At 42.5% G+C, this 22,386-nt stretch overlaps 1 protein-coding gene across 3 annotated transcripts in view; it reads right to left on the reverse strand.

Moving 5' to 3' along the window:
* Positions 1 to 22,386, reverse strand: part of SCAP (SREBF chaperone) — a 490,982-nt gene that overhangs the window by 250,741 nt on the left and 217,855 nt on the right. For all 3 annotated transcript variants that reach the window (XM_053713699.1, XM_053713698.1, XM_053713700.1), the window contains 4 exons: positions 12,991 to 13,148; positions 11,271 to 11,491; positions 1,255 to 1,360; positions 927 to 1,099 (listed from right to left, as the gene is read on the reverse strand). In XM_053713699.1, the coding sequence (XP_053569674.1) occupies positions 927 to 1,099; positions 1,255 to 1,360; positions 11,271 to 11,491; positions 12,991 to 13,148 (658 nt within the window). The remainder of the gene's footprint in view (positions 1 to 926; positions 1,100 to 1,254; positions 1,361 to 11,270; positions 11,492 to 12,990; positions 13,149 to 22,386) is intronic.

The following is a 22,386-nucleotide window of genomic DNA, read 5'->3' on the forward strand; positions in this document are numbered from 1 at the left end:
ACACTCCGGTGCTATTTTAAAATAACAAACTTTTGATTGAAGATATAAAACTAAGTATAATCACCATAGTCCTCTCACACATCCTATCTAGTCGTTGGGTGCAAGAGAATGACTGGGAGTGACGTAGAGGGGAGGAGCTATATGCAGCTCTGCTGGGTGAATCCTCTTGCACTTCCTGTTGGGGAGGAGTAATATCCCAGAAGTAATGATGACCCGTGGACTGATCACACTTAACAGAAGAAATAATCTGAAATGTATTCCACTGTTTGACGTCTTCTAGCACGTAAAGGGAAACCACTGCAATATGTAATATTCATCATTTTAAAATTAGTTTAACATGTATTTATTTTTATTTTTTAAACTTCATTTGTGAAGGTCTGTTACTTCTGTTATTGTCCCACAAGGAGAAATAGGAGCAGCTTTTCCTTTGAAGTGTAGGAGACACCTAATAGTTGCAGTCAATTTATTGTACATGGTCAGTAGAGGACTTTTGGTGCAAAAATGATATCACATTATAGCATAAGTTCTGTAATTGCACCTCTTATTAAGTTAAGTATTTATTTAGTAAGAAAAAAAGTTGTTAAACACAATTCTTTTTCTTTTTATGTTTTCACTATTATTTTATTTTATTATTATCACTAAAAGAGCTATGTTTCATATTCCTTTAAATAAAGCTGGTTTAAACAAAAATGATAGTTATGTGGCAAAACAATATTACAGTTTCTTAGAACCTCCCCTCTAAACTAAACTATTGTTCTCCTTTAAACAATTATGATGCCAGTTGTAGGGATGTCTGATCGCAGGGACCACACAATTAAACACCTATGACATTCTCTGTGTGCTTTTTTAATAAATTACTCAGATGTTGCTAAGGGAAAACTGCACAATACTTTGGATGGAGAGCTTCAGTAAACTCATGTACGTACTTGTGGAGAAGTAGATATATGCAAAAAGGATGATATACGTAGTGACCAAAGGGATGAGTTCTGCAATTCCAATCTCCTCTTTAAAATGTACGTGGACTATGTGTTCCCCTTTGACTGTGCAGTTTGTGTTAGGATGAAGCTTTCTGAGACGGGATCTCAGACTGCTCAAGAATCTGGAAGGGAAGGAACAGAAAGATGAGGCAGTGTAATCAATTTGCTACAATAAAGTTCTGGACTCAAAACTTGCAATATTTAAAACAACCTAATTATGCATAACATACTACACGAAGTGCATTAGAGAGGCTATTCTAGGGCTTTGCTTTCTTACTTGGCATCATATTTGCGCAGTGCCAAAGTCACGGTGTAAGATACAATCCTCTTGCGGTTGTACAGACTGACTCCACTCTGTTTTCCTGGGACACCAAAGAGCAAATCTGCAGATGAAAAAAAAAAGAGATGAGAACTCAAAAATGCACAGAAAAAGTGACAAAGCTGTCAGCAAATATTCTCTAAATGTCTTGGAAATATGTGGAAAACAGAATTTATGTTTACCTGATAAATTACTTTCTCCAACGGTGTGTCCGGTCCACGGCGTCATCCTTACTTGTGGGATATTCTCTTCCCCAACAGGAAATGGCAAAGAGCCCAGCAAAGCTGGTCACATGATCCCTCCTAGGCTCCGCCTACCCCAGTCATTCGACCGACGTTAAGGAGGAATATTTGCATAGGAGAAACCATATGGTACCGTGGTGACTGTAGTTAAAGAAAATAAATTATCAGACCTGATTAAAAAAAACCAGGGCGGGCCGTGGACCGGACACACCGTTGGAGAAAGTAATTTATAAGGTAAACATAAATTCTGTTTTCTCCAACATAGGTGTGTCCGGTCCACGGCGTCATCCTTACTTGTGGGAACCAATACCAAAGCTTTAGGACACGGATGAAGGGAGGGAGCAAATCAGGTCACCTAAATGGAAGGCACCACGGCTTGCAAAACCTTTCTCCCAAAAATAGCCTCAGAAGAAGCAAAAGTATCAAACTTGTAAAATTTGGTAAAAGTGTGCAGTGAAGACCAAGTCGCTGCCCTACATATCTGATCAACAGAAGCCTCGTTCTTGAAGGCCCATGTGGAAGCCACAGCCCTAGTGGAATGAGCTGTGATTCTTTCGGGAGGCTGCCGTCCGGCAGTCTCGTAAGCCAATCTGATGATGCTTTTAATCCAAAAAGAGAGAGAGGTAGAAGTTGCTTTTTGACCTCTCCTTTTACCAGAATAAACAACAAACAAGGAAGATGTTTGTCTAAAATCCTTTGTAGCATCTAAATAGAATTTTAGAGCGCGAACAACATCCAAATTGTGCAACAAACGTTCCTTCTTTGAAACTGGTTTCGGACACAGAGAAGGTACGATAATCTCCTGGTTAATGTTTTTGTTAGAAACAACTTTTGGAAGAAAACCAGGTTTAGTACGTAAAACCACCTTATCTGCATGGAACACCAGATAAGGAGGAGAACACTGCAGAGCAGATAATTCTGAAACTCTTCTGGCAGAAGAAATTGCAACTAAAAACAAAACTTTCCAAGATAATAACTTAATATCAACGGAATGCAAGGGTTCAAACGGAACCCCCTGAAGAACTGAAAGAACTAAATTGAGACTCCAAGGAGGAGTCAAAGGTTTGTAAACAGGCTTAATTCTAACCAGAGCCTGAACAAAGGCTTGAACATCTGGCACAGCAGCCAGTCTTTTGTGAAGTAACACCGACAAGGCAGAAATCTGTCCCTTCAGGGAACTTGCAGATAATCCTTTTTCCAATCCTTCTTGAAGGAAGGATAGAATCCTAGGAATCTTAACCTTGTCCCAAGAGAATCCTTTAGATTCACACCAACAGATATATTTTTTCCAAATTTTGTGGTAAATCTTTCTAGTTACAGGCTTTCTGGCCTGAACAAGAGTATCAATAACAGAATCTGAGAACCCTCGCTTCGATAAAATCAAGCGTTCAATCTCCAAGCAGTCAGCTGGAGTGAAACCAGATTCGGATGTTCGAACGGACCCTGAACAAGAAGGTCTCGTCTCAAAGGTAGCTTCCAAGGTGGAGCCGATGACATATTCACCAGATCTGCATACCAAGTCCTGCGTGGCCACGCAGGAGCTATCAATATCACCGACGCCCTCTCCTGATTGATCCTGGCTACCAGCCTGGGGATGAGAGGAAACGGCGGGAACACATAAGCTAGTTTGAAGGTCCAAGGTGCTACTAGTGCATCCACTAGAGCCGCCTTGGGATCCCTGGATCTGGACCCGTAGCAAGGAACTTTGAAGTTCTGACGAGAGGCCATCAGATCCATGTCTGGAATGCCCCACAGCTGAGTGACTTGGGCAAAGATTTCCGGATGGAGTTCCCACTCCCCCGGATGCAATGTCTGACGACTCAGAAAATCCGCTTCCCAATTTTCCACTCCTGGGATGTGGATAGCAGACAGGTGGCAGGAGTGAGACTCCGCCCATAGAATGATTTTGGTCACTTCTTCCATCGCTAGGGAACTCCTTGTTCCCCCCTGATGGTTGATGTACGCAACAGTTGTCATGTTGTCTGATTGAAACCGTATGAACTTGGCCTTCGCTAGCTGAGGCCAAGCCTTGAGAGCATTGAATATCGCTCTCAGTTCCAGAATATTTATCGGTAGAAGAGATTCTTCCCGAGACCAAAGACCCTGAGCTTTCAGGGATCCCCAGACCGCGCCCCAGCCCATCAGACTGGCGTCGGTCGTGACAATGACCCACTCTGGTCTGCGGAATGTCATCCCTTGTGACAGGTTGTCCAGGGACAGCCACCAACGGAGTGAGTCTCTGGTCCTCTGATTTACTTGTATCTTCGGAGACAAGTCTGTATAGTCCCCATTCCACTGACTGAGCATGCACAGTTGTAATGGTCTTAGATGAATGCGCGCAAAAGGAACTATGTCCATTGCCGCTACCATCAACCCGATCACTTCCATGCACTGAGCTATGGAAGGAAGAGGAACGGAATGAAGTATCCGACAAGAGTCTAGAAGCTTTGTTTTTCTGGCTTCTGTCAGAAAAATCCTCATTTCTAAGGAGTCTATTATTGTTCCCAAGAAGGGAACCCTTGTTGACGGGGATAGAGAACTCTTTTCCACGTTCACTTTCCACCCGTGAGATCTGAGAAAGGCCAGGACAATGTCCGTGTGAGCCTTTGCTTGAGGAAGGGACGACGCTTGAATCAGAATGTCGTCCAAGTAAGGTACTACAGCAATGCCCCTTGGTCTTAGCACAGCTAGAAGGGACCCTAGTACCTTTGTGAAAATCCTTGGAGCAGTGGCTAATCCGAAAGGAAGCGCCACGAACTGGTAATGTTTGTCCAGGAATGCGAACCTTAGGAACCGATGATGTTCCTTGTGGATAGGAATATGTAGATACGCATCCTTTAAATCCACCGTGGTCATGAATTGACCTTCCTGGATGGAAGGAAGAATAGTTCGAATGGTTTCCATCTTGAACGATGGAACCTTGAGAAACTTGTTTAAGATCTTGAGATCTAAGATTGGTCTGAACGTTCCCTCTTTTTTGGGAACTATGAACAGATTGGAGTAGAACCCCATCCCTTGTTCTCTTAATGGAACAGGATGAATCACTCCCATTTTTAACAGGTCTTCTACACAATGTAAGAATGCCTGTCTTTTTATGTGGTCTGAAGAAAACTGAGACCTGTGGAACCTCCCCCTTGGGGGAAGTCCCTTGAATTCCAGAAGATAACCTTGGGAGACTATTTCTAGCGCCCAAGGATCCAGAACATCTCTTGCCCAAGCCTGAGCGAAGAGAGAGAGTCTGCCCCCCACCAGATCCGGTCCCGGATCGGGGGCCAACATTTCATGCTGTCTTGGTAGCAGTGGCAGGTTTCTTGGCCTGCTTTCCCTTGTTCCAGCCTTGCATTGGTCTCCAAGCTGGCTTGGCTTGAGAAGTATTACCCTCTTGCTTAGAGGACGTAGCACCTTGGGCTGGTCCGTTTCTACGAAAGGGACGAAAATTAGGTTTATTTTTTGCCTTGAAAGGCCGATCCTGAGGAAGGGCATGGCCCTTACCCCCAGTGATATCAGAGATAATCTCTTTCAAGTCAGGGCCAAACAGCGTTTTCCCCTTGAAAGGAATGTTAAGTAGCTTGTTCTTGGAAGACGCATCAGCCGACCAAGATTTCAACCAAAGCGCTCTGCGCTCCACGATAGCAAACCCAGAATTCTTAGCCGCTAACCTAGCCAATTGCAAAGTGGCGTCTAGGGTGAAAGAATTAGCCAATTTGAGAGCATTGATTCTGTCCATAATCTCCTCCAAAGGAGGAGAATCACTATCGACCGCTCTTATCAGATCATCGAACCAGAAACATGCGGCTGTAGCGACAGGGACAATGCATGAAATTGGTTGTAGAAGGTAACCTTGCTGAACAAACATCTTTTTAAGCAAACCTTCTAATTTTTTATCCATAGGATCTTTGAAAGCACAACTATCCTCTATGGGTATAGTGGTGCGTTTGTTTAAAGTGGAAACCGCTCCCTCGACCTTGGGGACTGTCTGCCATAAGTCCTTTCTGGGGTCGACCATAGGAAACAATTTTTTCAAATATGGGGGGAGGGACGAAAGGAATACCGGGCCTTTCCCATTCTTTATTAACAATGTCCGCCACCCGCTTGGGTATAGGAAAAGCTTCTGGGAGCCCCGGCACCTCTAGGAACTTGTCCATTTTACAAAGTTTCTCTGGGATGACCAACTTGTCACAATCATCCAGAGTGGATAATACCTCCTTAAGCAGAATGCGGAGATGTTCCAACTTAAATTTAAATGCAATCACATCAGGTTCAGCCTGTTGAGAAATGTTCCCTGAATCAGTAATTTCTCCCTCAGACAAAACCTCCCTGGCCCCATCAGACTGGGTTAGGGGCCCTTCAGAAATATTAATATCAGCGTCGTCATGCTCTTCAGTATCTAAAACAGAGCAGCCGCTTTTGGAAGCTTTAACCCTTAAAATAACGGAACCGGAGCCGTTTTGAACTTTAACCCCTTTACAGTCCCTGGTATCTGCTTTGCTGAGACCCAACCAAGCCCAAAGGGGAATACGATACCAAATGACGCCTTCAGAAAGTCTTTTCTAAGTATCAGAGCTCCTCTCACATGCGACTGCATGCCATGCCTCTCAAAAACAAGTGCGCCACACCGGCGCGAAAATGAGGCTCTGCTTATGCCTGCCGATAGTATTATATCAAAATACCCAGATAAAATGATTCCTCAAGGCTAAATATGTGTTGATAATGAATCGATTTAGCCCAGAAAAAGTCTACAGTTTTAATAAGCCCTTGTGAAGCCCTTATTTACGATCGTAATAAACATGGCTTACCGGATCCCATAGGGAAAATGACAGCTTCCAGCATTACATCGTCTTGTTAGAATGTGTCATACCTCAAGCAGCAAGAGACTGCACACTGTTCCCCCAACTGAAGTTAATTGCTCTCAACAGTCCTGTGTGGAACAGCCATGGATTTTAGTGACGGTTGCTAAAATCATTTTCCTCATACAAACAGAAATCTTCATCTCTTTTCTGTTTCTGAGTAAATAGTACATACCAGCACTATTTCAAAATAACAAACTCTTGATTGAATAATAAAAACTACAGTTAAACACTAAAAAACTCTAAGCCATCTCCGTGGAGATGTTGCCTGTACAACGGCAAAGAGAATGACTGGGGTAGGCGGAGCCTAGGAGGGATCATGTGACCAGCTTTGCTGGGCTCTTTGCCATTTCCTGTTGGGGAAGAGAATATCCCACAAGTAAGGATGACGCCGTGGACCGGACACACCTATGTTGGAGAAATTACTTTACGTCACTCATATTTCATATATTCACACACACATACATATATATATATATTTACAGTGTTCTCCCCGGGAAATTTGTGGCGGGTACACCACATGGCTGATTTTACTGACCACCCGGCTAAAATTTTAGCAAATATTAAGCTAAAAATTAGCTAATATTAAAAATGTTAGAATTAATAATAAATACATTTATGGTCAATAATGCAATTAATTTGTGCTTTGGATAGCAGAAAATTATATATTACAAAATATTACACTGACCTCACCCAGCTACTTCATAAAACATTTTTATGTGGCAAAATATATATATATATATATATATATATATATATATATATATATATAATATCCATGTGTGTCTGCACTCACAATGCAAAAAGGACAACAACCAGGGTGCTGAGTCAAATATATCAATAGTCACTTACACAAGAGGACTGCACTCACTGGGTTTAGTTACAAAACAAAAAATTTATTAAGGTGATGTTTCGGGGTACGCAGACCCCTTCCTCAGACCAAACGTTTGGTCTGAGGAAGGGGTCTGCGTACCCCGAAACGTCACCTTAATAAATTTTTTGTTTTGTAACTAAACCCAGTGAGTGCAGTCCTCTTGTGTAAGTGACTATATAACATAATTTATGTAAGAACTTACCTGATAAATTCATTTCTTTCATATTAGCAAGAGTCCATGAGCTAGTGACGTATGGGATATACATTCCTACCAGGAGGGGCAAAGTTTCCCAAACCTCAAAATGCCTATAAATACACCCCTCACCACACCCACAAATCAGTTTAACGTATAGCCAAGAAGTGGGGTGATAAAAAAAAGTGCGAAAGCATAAAAAATAAGGAATTGGAATAATTGTGCTTTATACAAAAAAATCATAACCACCACAAAAAGGGTGGGCCTCATGGACTCTTGCTAATATGAAAGAAATGAATTTATCAGGTAAGTTCTTACATAAATTATGTTTTCTTTCATGTAATTAGCAAGAGTCCATGAGCTAGTGACGTATGGGATAATGACTACCCAAGATGTGGATCTTCCACGCAAGAGTCACTAGAGAGGGAGGGATAAAATAAAGACAGCCAATTCCGCTGAAAAAAATCCACACCCAAACAAAGTTTAAATCTTATAATGAAAAAAACTGAAATTATAAGCAGAAGAATCAAACTGAAACAGCTGCCTGAAGTACTTTTCTACCAAAAACTGCTTCAGAAGAAGAAAACACATCAAAATGGTAGAATTTAGTAAAAGTATGCAAAGAAGACCAAGTTGCTGCTTTGCAAATCTGATCAACCGAAGCTTCATTCCTAAACGCCCAGGAAGTAGAAACTGACCTAGTAGAATGAGCTGTAATCCTTTGAGGCGGAGTTTTACCCGACTCGACATAAGCAAGATGAATCAGACTTTAACCAAGACGCCAAAGAAATGGCAGAGGCCTTCTGACCTTTCCTAGAACCGGAAAAGATAACAAATAGACTAGAAATCTTTCGGATATTTTTAGTAGCTTCAACATAATATTTCAAAGCTCTAACTACATCCAAAGAATGCAACAACCTTTCCTTAGAATTCTTAGGATTAGGACACAATGAAGGAACCACAATTTCTCGACTAATGTTGTTAGAATTCACAACCTTAGGCAAAAATTTAAAAGAAGTTCGCAACACCGCCTTATCCTGATGAAAAATCAGAAAAGGAGACTCACAAGAAAGAGCAGATAATTCAGAAACTCTTCTAGCAGAAGAGATGGCCAAAAGAAACAAAACTTTCCAAGAAAGTAATTTAATGTCCAGCGAATGCATAGGTTCAAACGGAGGAGCTTGAAGAGCCCCCAGAACCAAATTCAAACTCCAAGGAGGAGAAATTGACTTAATAACAGGTTTTATACGAACCAAAGCTTGTACAAAAAAATGAATATCAGGAAGACTAGCAATCTTTCTGTGAAAAAGAACAGAAAGAGCAGAGATTTGTCCTTTAAAGGAACTTGCAGACAAACCTTTATCCAAACCATCCTGAAGAAACTGTAAAATTCTAGGAATTCTAAAAGAATGCCAAGAAAAATGATGAGAAAAACACCAAGAAATGTAAATCTTCCAGACTCGATAATATATCTTCCAAGATACAGATTTACGAGCCTGTAACATAGTATTAATCACAGAGTCAGAGAAACCTCTATGACTGAGAATTAAGCGTTCAATCTCCATACCTTCAAATTTAAGGATTTGAGATCATGATGTAAAAAAGGACCTTGCGATAGAAGGTCTGGTCTTAACGGAAGAGTCCACGGTTGGCAAGTGGCCATCCGGACAAGATCCGCATACCAAAACCTGTGAGGCCATGCTGGAGCCACCAGCAGAACAAACGAGCACTCCTTTAGAATCTTGGAAATCACTCTTGGAAGAAGAACTAGAGGCGGAAAGATATAGGCAGGATGATACTTCCAAGGAAGTGACAATGCATCCACTGCCTCCGCCTGAGGATCCCTGGATCTGGACAGATACCTGGGAAGCTTCTTGTTTAGATGAGAAGCCATCAGATCTATTTCTGGAAGTCCCCACATTTGAACAATCTGAAGAAATACCTCTGGGTGAAGAGACCATTCGCCCGGATGTAACGTTTGGCAACTGAGATAATCCGCTTCCCAATTGTCTATACCTGGGATATGAACCGCAGAAATTAGACAGGAGCTGGATTCCGCCCATACCAGTATTCGAGATACTTCTTTCATAGCCAGAGGACTGTGAGTCCCTCCTTGATGATTGACATATGCCACGGTTGTGACATTGTCCGTCTGAAAACAAATGAACGATTCTCTCTTTAGAAGAGGCCATGACTGAAGAGCTCTGAAAATTGCACGGAGTTCCAAAATGTTGATTGGTAATCTCACCTCCTGAGATTCCCAAACCCCTTGTGCTGTCAGAGACCCCCAAACAGCTCCCCAACCTGTCAGACTTGCATCTGTTGAAATCACAGTCCAGGTCGGAAGAACAAAAGAAGCCCCCTGAACTAAACGATGGTGGTCTGTCCACCACGTCAGAGAGTGTTGTACAATCAGTTTTAAAGATATTAACTGAGATATCTTTGTATAATCCCTGCACCACTGGTTCAGCATACAGAGCTGAAGAGGTCGCATGTGAAAACGAGCAAAGGGGATGCAGCAGTCATAAGACCTAGAATTTCCATGCATAAGGCTACCGAAGGGAATGATTGAGACTGAAGGTTTCGACAAGCTGAAACCAATTTTAGACGTCTCTTGTCTGTCAGAGACAGAGTCATGGACACTGAATCTATCTGGAAACCTAAAAAGGCCACATCCGTTAACGCTGACACTTTTGGCGCAAAAACGTCAAAAATGACGCAACTTCCGGTGACGAGTATGATGCCGGAAATAAAAGAATTTTTTGCGTCAAAAAAGTCCGCGCCAAGAATGATGCAATAAAATGAAGCATTTTCAGCCCCCGCGAGCCTAACAGCCCACAGGGAAAAAAGTCAAATTTTAAGGTAAGAAAAAAATGATTATTCAAATGCATTATCCCAAATAATGAAACTGACTGTCTGAAATAAGGAATATTGAGCATCCTGAATCAAGGCAAATAAATGTTTAAACACAAATATTTAGAACTTTATATAAAAGTGCCCAACCATAGCTTAGAGTGTCACAAAAATAAGACTTACTTACCCCAGGACACTCATCTACATGTAGTAGAAAGCCAAACCAGTACTGAAACGAGAATCAGTAGAGGTAATGGTATATATAAGAGTATATCGTCGATCTGAAAAGGGAGGTAAGAGATGAATCTCTACGACCGATAACAGAGAACCTATGAAATAGACCCCGTAGAAGGAGATCATTGAATTCAAATAGGCAATACTCTCTTCACATCCCTCTGACATTCACTGCACGCTGAGAGGAAAACCGGGCTCCAACCTGCTGCGGAGCGCATATCAACGTAGAATCTAGCACAAACTTACTTCACCACCTAAACAGGAGGCAAAGTTTGTAAAACTGATTTGTGGGTGTGGTGAGGGGTGTATTTATAGGCATTTTGAGGTTTGGGAAACTTTGCCCCTCCTGGTAGGAATGTATATCCCATACGTCACTAGCTCATGGACTCTTGCTAATTACATGAAAGAAATATATATATATATATATATATATATACACATATATATATACATACACACATATATACGTATATACATATATATATATATATATATATATATATATATATATATATATACATATATACACACACACACAAACAAACATGCAGTTATGTCAAGTGTTCTATTCTGCAGTAAATGGTCCTGTATTCTATGTTCTGAAATGTTTTCACAAATATTACTTGAGTTTAAAATTAGAAACCTGCTACTATTTGTAATAAAAATAAATTATTATCCTATCATTGTAACCATCCGTGTCTGTGTCATGTTGGTCATCCATAAGTTTGTACCCTTGAGTGTTGCGGAAGTCTGCAAGGTTTTGGGTTCATGCTGCTGAATAGTTCGTATGAGGTCTGGATCGCGGCTGAATTGTTCCCGGCTGTTCTGCCAGAAGTTAGCAGGTGATAATAACAGGCAGCCATGTTCAGGTAGCTTGTCACGGAGCTTTTTTAAGCCAGGCACAAGGTCTGTGACCTGCAAGCACAAGTCTTCCAGGCTCTTCTCACCAGAACTGAAAGGTATAACAAGCAACATTAAGATTCAGGAGAAGAGGTAGGTTATGGCTTGGAGCTAGAGAGCAAAATGGAAATCACTTCACAAAACATGCTCCTGCTAGCAGAAAGCAAGCACCCTGTTCTGTACCTGCCTTTATACATTAATAGACAATAGGCACACTTTACAAATCACTTCACAACATATTGCTGCTTACTTATAGGGACATAATACTCTTATGCTAAATAACTTGAAAGTGATGCAGCATAAGTGTAAAAAACTGACAGGAAAATATCACCTGAGCATCTCTATGTAAAAAAGCAAGATATTTTAACTCACAATTTCCTCAGCTCACCAGATTAAGTCCTATGTAAAAAGTTATACTTCAGCTGCTGCCCAGCTACAGGTAGAAAAAAGAAAAAAAAAAAAGGAAGAAATGAACAGAAGCCAATCAGCATCAACAGTGCTGAGGTCATGAACTCTTACTGTGATCTCATGAGATTTCACTTAACTATCATGAGATTTCATAGTAAACTTCCTTGAACTGAATAGGGAAACAACATGAGTGTGCATGAAGCTCACTCCCTTGCCTGTCCCGGGCCAGGCATACTGATTTACTGCTTAAAGTCCTTTCCAATGGGGTATGAAAACTAAGGACATTTTTAGGTAAAATATCTTCCTTTTTTACATAGAGATGCTCAGGTGATATTTTCTAGTCAGCTTTTTACAGCTATGCTGCATCACTTGGCCCTTTAATACATGATGATAAGAATAGAACACCATACTCTCCACTTGCCACTTTGGCACCTCTGAAGCAGCTATCCTGGAGAACTCAATTAGGTGAACTAGAATTTTATAGAACAGCACCACCAAGAAGAAAGCCCCTCCCCCCCCCAGTAATTTGCTATTGAAAATAACTAAGGTAACTAAGCATGTGTGTGAGCAAAATGTTGTAAATTAGCGTACGCATATATACAGTTACATTAAATGTATTAATAGTAATACATTTGAACAAAAAATTGACTGTAAACTCATTTTATTTTGAGACATTATATGTGGCATAAATGTGAGTTTACAGTAATATGGCCCCTGGTCAGTCTTGCCATTAATGACCTGACATCTATTAAAAAAAAAAAAAAAAAAGATTTAGGTAACCCTAAGTTGTCTGCTATGTTACCCCATATATTTGCCATCCATGATTCAGCACACAACACTCTAGATGTAAATGAGTAACTAATATGCAAAATTTGCTGACACATGTACATAAGCGGAAGACAATATGTGCAGAACTAGCAATATAAATTGCAATGATACTTTTTTGCTATAATAGTGTGTCATACACAAATAATATATGGCATAAGAATTGGATATCTAAAGCACTATTTGACGCCTTATAATAAAATAGGAAGTTATAACTACCACTGTCATACTGAAGAGATCAGTTCGATTGTTTAACCACTTGGTTCCTAGAGGGGGTAGCAGCTCACTGCCCTATATTAGAAGTGACTGTTCAGGTACCTTTCTCTCATAACATGATTCCTTATCTCCTCCACCAATGGAAATACTCGAGACAGCGGGGAACGAAACACATCCACAGCCAGAAAGTTCTTGTCCCACGGAGACACAACAGCTTTCACCAGAACTTGCTGTACATAGGCCACAGGAAACCCAGTATACTGCAAACAAGAGGATACTGTCAGCACAGATGATTCCCTACTTATCGAACGTCTAATTACAGACACAACTAGATGCGCAGGCAAACGTGTACATTATGTTCATATTGATGCATTTTTTGCAACTTTATTGGAACACTGGAAACACCAAAAATCCTTAACCATTACAATGGCTATTTCATAAGCATTTCAAAATATGAACTACTAGAATTTTGAGAAGACGACATAAAAAGGAAAAAAAAAATAATCTAAACTATATATAAAAAAAAGGTTTCTATGTTTTACTCAGAATTAAAAGTTTATCTTTGATATGTTAACAGATAGACAGTCCTAAGTATTATGGAAAATCAGAAACAGGGTGCAAAGTCATTCATAGTCCCAAAATGTCCTTTACATCTGAATAAGGCGGCAAACATTTTTTTATTTTTTTTATCGCAGTGAGATGTAAACATAAATGCACCGATATAAACCCACCACTTGCCATTTTATGCCAAGTCACCATAGTCACATAATACATTGTGTAAAAAATTAGTACAACATAAAACAAGTTAATTGACAGTCTAGTCAAAATAAAAAACGCTTATGTTTCAAATAAAGCATGCAATTTTAAAAAACTTTCCAATTTACGTATTTTATCCAACTTGCTTTGTTCTATTTGTATCCTTTGTTGGAGAGTAAACCTAGGTAGTCTGACAAGAGCATGGGAGCATGCACATGCCTTAAGCACTATGGCAGAAGTGTTTGGAACCGTGCATAACATTGCTATAAATATTGTTCAAACAATGCTGTCAGGTAGCTAAAAACATGGGCACCATCCTGAGTTCACTAAGGATTACTCTTTAAAAAAGGATACCAAGAGAACCAAGCAAAATTAGTAATAGAAGTAAATTGGGAAGTAGTTTAAAATCCCATGTTCTATCCAATCTATAGGAGTTTAAATTTTGACTTTGCCGTCCCTTTAAAAACACACACCATGTTTATATGTCCCTATGTTTACATTTTTACCCAATAGAGCAGTGTTGATTCCTCTTCCAAATGCCTATCAAAACCATTGCAACAGCATTTATATCAGCCAAAAGAAATATTATTTATTACACACCTTAATAATATCTCTGCAGCTTCCAGAGAGATTTCACTATGCTGTGTTTGTTACACAAGGGGGCAGGCTTACAACAAAATAACTTCCATAGAACCAGAACACTATGCGCTAGATTAGAAGTGGAGCACTATTTATCACTCCTACTCGTGCATTAAATGTGCTAGAAGTAAGCTTTTTCCGCACGTCGGGTTGAAAATAAAAAAAAATTTCACGGTGCTAACCCGCCGCGAGTAAAAAAACTAAATTAGAATATCACGATAAGGTTAACGTATTTCCCCATAAAATTTAATGGAGAGTGGAAAAAAAACTAACATCCTTACTCGCACGCAAACCCAATCGTGTTTAACCAAGTGCGCTTACCGACATGAAATATTAATATTTCCCATTCCAATGTTCTTCAGATAGCAGAATATGTTCTATTTATTCTTAAATACATAATTCTACATATATCTTTTTTTTGGTACAATAACATAAATTATGCTTACCTGATAATTGTATTTCCATCATGGGGAGGAGAGTCAACGGCTTCATTCATTACTTGTGGGAATTAAGAACCTGGCCACCAGGAGGAGGCAAAGACACCCCAGCCAAAGGCTTAAATACCTCCCCCAGTCATTCTGCCAAGGGAACAAGGAACAGTAGGAGAAATATCAGGGTATAAAAGGTGCCAGAAGAATAAACTAAATTTAGGTCCGCCCAATGGAGCAACGGGCGGGAGCCATGGACTCTCCTCCCCAAGATGGAAATAAAATTACCAGGTAAGCATAATTTATGTTTTCCATCTAAAGGGGAGGATAGTCCACGGCTTCATTCATTACGTGTGGGAAACAAATACCCAAGTTCTAGAGGACACAATGAAAAAACGGGAGGACAAAAGAGGCGGACCCTAATCTGAGGGCACCACAGCCTGCAAAACCGTTCTCCCAAAAACTGCTTCTGCCGAAGCAAAAACGTAGAATTTGTAAAATAACTTTGTAAACGTGTGTAAGGAGGACCAGGTAGCCGCCTTACAAATCTGCTCCATAGAGGCCTCATTCTTGAAGGCCAAAGAAGAAGCCACAGCTCTAGTTGAATGAGCCGTGATCCTCTGAGGAGGCTCATGTCCCGCTGTCTCGTAAGCCAAGTGAATCAAGCTCCTCAGCTAGAAGGACAAAGAATTCGGAGAGGCTTTCAGCCCCTTGCGCTTAACTGAATACACCACGAAAAGAGATATAGACTGTCTGAAATCCTTCGTAGCCTGAAGATAAAACTTCAAAGCCCGAACCACATCCAAATTATGAAGTAACCTCTCCTTAGAAGAAGAGGGGTTAGGACACAAAGGAACAACTATTTCCTGATTGATATTACGGTTAGACACAACCTTGGGAAGAAATCCCAAACCACTGCGAAGAACCGCCTTATCAGCGTGAAAGACCAAATAAGGAGGCTCAAATTGCAAGGCCGCCAACTCAGACTCTGCGCGCCGAAGCAATGGCCAACAGAGAGAGAACCTTCCAGGAAAGAATCTTAATGTCAATAGAGTGCATAGGTTCAAACGGAACCCTCTGCAACACCTTTAGAACCAGATTCAAGCTCCAGGGAGGAGCGGACTGTCTAAAAACAGGCCTGATTCTACACATTAAGGCCTATTTATCATAGGCCTCAATGTGTAATAGGTCCGACAGACATCGCTGAATGCGGAGAGCAATACGCTCTCCGTATTCTGCATTGCGCCAGCACAACGCCGCCCCCTGCAGACTCGGAGGTGTCAATCAACCCGATTGTACTCGATCGGGTTGAATTCTGGCGATTTCTGTCCGCCTGCTCAGAGCAGGCGGACAGGGTTATGGAGCAGCGGTCTTTAGAAACACGGGCCCTCAAGCTCCATCCGGAGCTTGATAGATAGGCCCCAGAGCCTGAACAAAAGACTGAATAGCAGGAAGTTCAGCGAGCCTCTTGTGCAACACAACAGATAATGTCAAAATGTGTCCCTTTAGGGAACTTGCGGCAAGCCCCTTCTCCAACCCATCGTGGAGAAAGGATAGAATCCTGGATACCATAATCTTGTGCCAAGGATATCCATGCTTCTCACACCAGGACAAGTATGTCCTCTACACCTTATGATAGATGCGACGAGTGACCGGCTTCCTGGCCTGAACGAGAGTATCAATCACCCTCTCAGAAAACCCTCTCTTGGCCAAGACTAAGCGTTCAATCCCCACGCAGTCAGCCTCAGAGAATCTAAATTTTGATGTTGAAAAGGACCCTGTACCAACAGATCCTTGCAACAGGGTAACCTCCATGGAGAAGATGACATCCCCACCAGATCCGCAAACCATGTCCTCCGCGGCCACGACGGAGCAATCAGAATAGCCGAAGCTTGCTCTTGCTTGATGCGGACCACTACACGAGGTAGCAGTGGCAACGGTGGAAAAATGTAAGCTAGGTTGGACCCCCAAGGCACCGCTAAGGCATCTATCAGCTCTGCCTGGGGATCCCTGGACCATGACCCGTATCTGGGTAGCTTGCAATTGAGTCTGGACGCCATGAGATCTATCTCTGGCGTCCCCCATCTGTGACAAATCTCCGCAAACACCTCGGGGTGGAAAGACCATTCCCCCGGATGGAATGATTACCTGCTGAGAAAATCCGCTTCCCAGTTGTCCATACCCAGAATGTGGATTGCTGAGAGCGAGCAGCGGTGGGACTCTGCCCATTCCAATATCCGAGACACCTTCCTCACCGCTAAGAAGCTTCTCGTCCCCCCTGATGGTTAATGTAAGCCAACGAGGTAATGTTGTCTGTCTGGAATCTGATTAAGCTGAACGACCCCAAAAGAGGCCACGCCTTCAGAGCATTGTAGATTGCTTGAAGTTCCAGAATATTGATCAGGAGGAGAGACTCCTCTCGAGACCATTTTCCATGTGCCATCCTGGCACCCCAAACAGCTCCCCATCCTGCCAGACTCACGTCCATGGTCACAATCTCCCAGGATGGTCTCAGGAAGGATGTCCCTTGGGACAGTTGTTCCGGACGGATCCACCAAGAGAGTCCCTTGTCCGATCGCCCAGAGAAATCTGTTGGGTTAGGTCTGTATGATCGCCGTTCCACTGTTTCAACATGTACAACTGAAGAGGTCTGAGATGGAACCTGGCGAATGGAATGACATCGATGCTGGACACCATGAGCCTGATCACCACTATACACTGAGCCAAATAGGGGCTGGAGGAGGAATGAAGGGCAAGACAGGTGGATGCAATCTTCCTGCGTCGCTGATCTGTGAGAAATATCTTCATGGATATAGAATCTATTATCGTGCCCAGGAACTCCACCCTGTTGCTGGGAATCAGGAAACTCTTTCCTGAGTTTATCTACCAACCGTGAGATTGGAGCAAAAGAAGACGAGCCCTTGAGTGATCCTCTGCAAAACTGAATGACGGCGCCTGGACTAGGATGTTATCCAGATAGGGCGCCACAGCAATGCCTCTGGATCTGGCTACTGCAAGTAACGCCCCCAGAACCTTTGTGAAGAGTCTTGGGGCCGTCACCAGACCAAAGGGAAGGACTACAAACTGGAAATGTTGGTCCAGAAACGCAACTCTCAGGAAACTGAAGTGATCCCTGTGGATTGGCACATGAAGGTAGGCATCCTTCAAGTCTATAGTCGTCATGTACTGACCCTCTTGAACTAGGGGAAGAGTAGACCTTATCGTTTCCATTTTGAACAATGGAACAGCCAGAAATTTGTTTAAACATTTTAGTTTTAGAATCGGGCAGAACGAGCCCTCCTTCTTTGGGACCACAAAAAGGTTTGAATAGAACCCTAGACCCCTTTCTGCCGGGGGGTACTGGTACAATTACACAGAGAGAAGAGAGATCCATCACACATTCTAGAAAGTCTCTCTTTTCCGGTCTGGAAGACCAATTTGACAGGAGGAATCTGCCCCTGGGCAGATGAGATCTGAACCCTATCCTGTACCCTTGGGCGATAACCTCCAGAACCCAAGGGTCCTGAACATCCTGCAACCAGACTTCTGAGAAGAGAGATAATCTGGCCCCTACTTGGTCCGTTGACTGGTCGGAGGCTGCCTCTTCATGCCGACTTTGTTTCTGCGGGCTTCTTGTTCTGCTTGGACTTATTCCAAGACTGAGCTGACTTCCAATTTCCCTTGGACTGATCCACTTTTGCGGCATGCTGCTGGCGCTGGGCCTTGTCCGCACGAAAGGGACGACAAGTAGATCCCTTAGGCTCAGCCTTCTTAGCCTGCGGTAGGAAAGCGCCATTGCCTCCCGTAACCGTGGGTATGATCAAGTCCAATCCCCAGACCGAACAGGATCTTACTCTGAAAGGGAAGGGATAGCAGTCTAGACTTAAAGGTCATGTCCGCAAACCATGACTTTAGCCACAGAGCCCTGCGGATAGTACGGAAAAACCTGATACCTTTGCAGTCAGGTGAATAATTTGAATATTGGCATCACAAATAAAAGAATTAGCGACTCTCAAGGCCTTAATTCTCTCCTGAATCTAGTCGAGGGGAGTCTCCCTCTCGACCATTTCAGACAGGGATTAGCACCAATATGTTGCAGGTCCAGCTACCGCAGCAACCACCGCTGCCGGCTGAAAAACAAACCCTGTGTGCTGAACCATTTTTCTCAACATGTTTTCTAACATTTTATCCATGGGCTCTTTAAACGACGAACTATCCTCAATAGGAATAGTTGTCCGCTTTGCGAGCATAGAGATAGCACCATCCACCTTAGGGACAGTCCCCCATAGCTCGAGCTGAGAGTCTGGGACAGGGAACAGTTTCTTAAACGAAGAAGAAGGGGAAAACGATGACCCTAATCTCTCCCATTCATTCTTAATAATGTTAGCCATCTTAACCGGAACCGGGAAGATCTGAGGCACAACCCTGTCCTCATATACTTTATCAAGTTTAGGAATCGAAGGTTCCTCCGGTAGTTTTGGTTCCGGAACCTCCAGCGTAGCAAGCACTTGATTGAGTAAAAAGCACACATTTTCCATCCTAAACCTAAAATCAGGCTCCTCCACAGCCGGAGTTTTGGAGTCGTCCTTGTCAGCGGATAATCTTCCAGAATATCCATTGGGGGTCACCATATTTTACCCTAAGCTTGTGCTTAGCAGAACGTGGTAAAGCAAAATCTGGCGGACAACAGATCTCTCCTGCAGGAGGATTGGTTGTGCCCTGGGGCGCTGCATGTGTAATCGAAGATGAAAGTAGGAAACTCACCTCACGGGACCTAGAACCCTCAGAGGTGGATGGCTCAGTAGTACTAAACATCCTATTTTTTCTAGATGTCGTAACTTTTTCAAGGAATGTGGAACATAGTTGAGCAGGCGGATCTACCAGAACCTCATCACAATAAACACAGGTATTAGACTTTGTTAAAGAGGGGGTACCCTCTAACGTGTCAGAGTCCTCCATAGCTTGAGCCTTTATTAAGGACTAGATAAAATATAGAAAAATGGCACCTTTATAACCTCCAATGGCCGAGGCACTCACCACCTCCTAATGACCCGGACCACAGAAACCGTTTTGTCTCCTGCAACCGCCAGACAAGCAGAGGAAGTCAAATAGGCCACACCCAGGCACAAGGAATGCCTCTCAAGACCGCCCCTGCACTAGGGAAATAGGCCATGCAAATAATCCTGGAAATTAACCTGCAGTCCCACCCATTACCAGATCCTCATTTCACACATATCGCAGCAAAGACACAATAAACAACATTATGTACAACCCCCCCCCCCCCGTTCAATAATCCCCCTTCCAGGGAAATTAACCATTAATTCTATAAAGATAAAAGGTATCACACTGTGACCCTGTCTTCCTGCGTTCTCATGATGTGTATAAAAAATGATGCACGCCCGGTAATCAAGTGTTCTAAATTTGTTTTGAGTATGATGAGGCATTTTTACTGTTTATTTCCCATTTCCTGTTTACCTGTCCCTTACTCTCTCTTGTATATTTGTGCGAAGGTGTATGTCAGGGGTTATATGATTCTCAGTTGACCAGGTTATGCTCATCTATCCACAACTGTCTATGCTTTGCTTGCTGTGCTGTTCACAGTGAAAGCGTGCGATCAGCTGTTTACCAAGCCGGCTAAACGTGATGACGTATCGTGTGCCTCCCCTTTGGTTACACCAAAACATATATATATACAGTATATATATATATATATATATATATATATATATACACTTCCAATAAATAGTGCACTCTCAGGATTTTGTAAAAAAAAGGTCAACTTTATTAGATGATGTTTCAGGGAACTCAAGTACCTTTCTTCAGATCAAAAAAACAGTGAACAAATGTGGCAAACAAACACATTATATACTAACAACTTTAGCAAACACATACCTCCCACAATAATCAGAAAATTGCTCCAAACAGTGCTTGGAACGCATCCCTGTGTTCCATTCGGAAGTGTATCAGCTCTCCACTTCCAGTTTCGCCGGGCTTGTATTTTAAATCCAATAAAGCCCTAAAATCATATAGAGGCCTATTTATCATATGTTTGTCGGACCTGGTCCGACAGACATCGCTGAATGCGGAGAGCAATACGCTCTCCGTATTCAGCATTGCACCAGCAGCTTACAAGAGCTGCTGGTGCAACGCCGCCCCCTGCAGACTCGCGGCCAATGGGCCGCCAGCAGGGAGCTGTCAATCAACCCGATCGCGGCGCCTCTGTTGAGGCGATTCCTGTCCGCCACATCAGAGCAGGCAGACAGGGTTATGGAGCAGCGGTCTTTAGGGTAGCTACCGATGTGTGGGTGGCATGATGTGCAACGGTCTGATTTCAACAAAGAAATTTCACCATCCCCACACCAACACACTGTATACTATCAGACACTTGATCACCTATACCACCACACATGTGGTCTATTTACTTGTGTGCCCATGTTCCAAGTACTATGTGGGCAAAACAAAGGGTACCCTAAGGGAACGCATGGCCAACCATAGGCTGGCTATACGCCAGGCGCTTGTTAAAGGTTCTTCGGAACAGCCAGTGGCACTGCACTGTGCCGAACAGAGACACTCCGTAGCATCAGATATACTCTGATAGACCATGTGCCGAAACCTGATCGAGGGGGAGACCGAGACAAACTCTTACTCTCCAGAGAAGCCCAGTGGATATACAGGTTGGGGACCATTGCCCCAGGAGGATTAAGCTCTGTACCAGACTTCAAGGGGTTAATATAGTCTGATACAAATCTGGGGTGTGGGATTATAGCATGGTACGATATGATGGTAGTGTGCCGGCGGCACCTTGGGATACTGCCTGTACACTAGGGCAATCATATGGGGACCCTGATCCAGTGGAGGGGATCTGCAGGTGGGGTACTCGAGAGTACCAACTATTTAAAGTCACCCGTAACACAGACAATACCGACATGACCTGAAGTCTGGGAGGTATATGGTTATGGATGAAAATATATGAAATTATATCTATCCGTTTATGTCTACCCATCTATGGATGTGACCGGAGGAAGAGTGTGCCACCGATGATGTAACGCATGACATATGCGCTCTATGCACCTATCAATACAATCATTTATGCCAACAAGGGGAGATACATTGCTATCTGTATTTTTCTAATTTAGTTTTTTTGTTACTCGTATCTTTCTATGGATACAGTATTCTATTGCGCTACTATACCTGGAATAGATACCAAGTAGAACCAGGGTGGTTCTCAGATAGGGACTGTTGTTATGTATACCATTGTATGTTTAGGTATTCACATTACAGGTATGCATTTTTTCAAAAAAGATATTTAGTTTAGGCGAAACCGGAAGTCATAGTGTGACAACTTCCGGTTTGCCGATTTTGTGTTTGGAGTTTTAGTTAACATTTAGGTGTTTCACACAGACATGAATGCTTTGAGAAGTGTATGGAGGTGTATATTTTTAACCATATATGCTTATAGGGGTTTAACGGATTTAAAATACAAGCCCGGCGAAACCGGAAGTGGAGAGCTGATACACTTCCAGTTGGGGCTGAATGGAATGCAGGGATGCGTTCCAAGCACTGTTTGGCGCAATTTTCTGATTATTGTGGGAGGTATGTGTTTGCTAAAGTTGTTAGTATATAATATGTTTATGTTTGCCACATTTGTTCACTGTTTTTTTGATCTGAAGAAAGG

This window comes from Bombina bombina, chromosome 5 (assembly GCF_027579735.1).
Source record: "Bombina bombina isolate aBomBom1 chromosome 5, aBomBom1.pri, whole genome shotgun sequence".
Classification (NCBI taxonomy): Eukaryota; Metazoa; Chordata; class Amphibia; order Anura; family Bombinatoridae; genus Bombina; species Bombina bombina.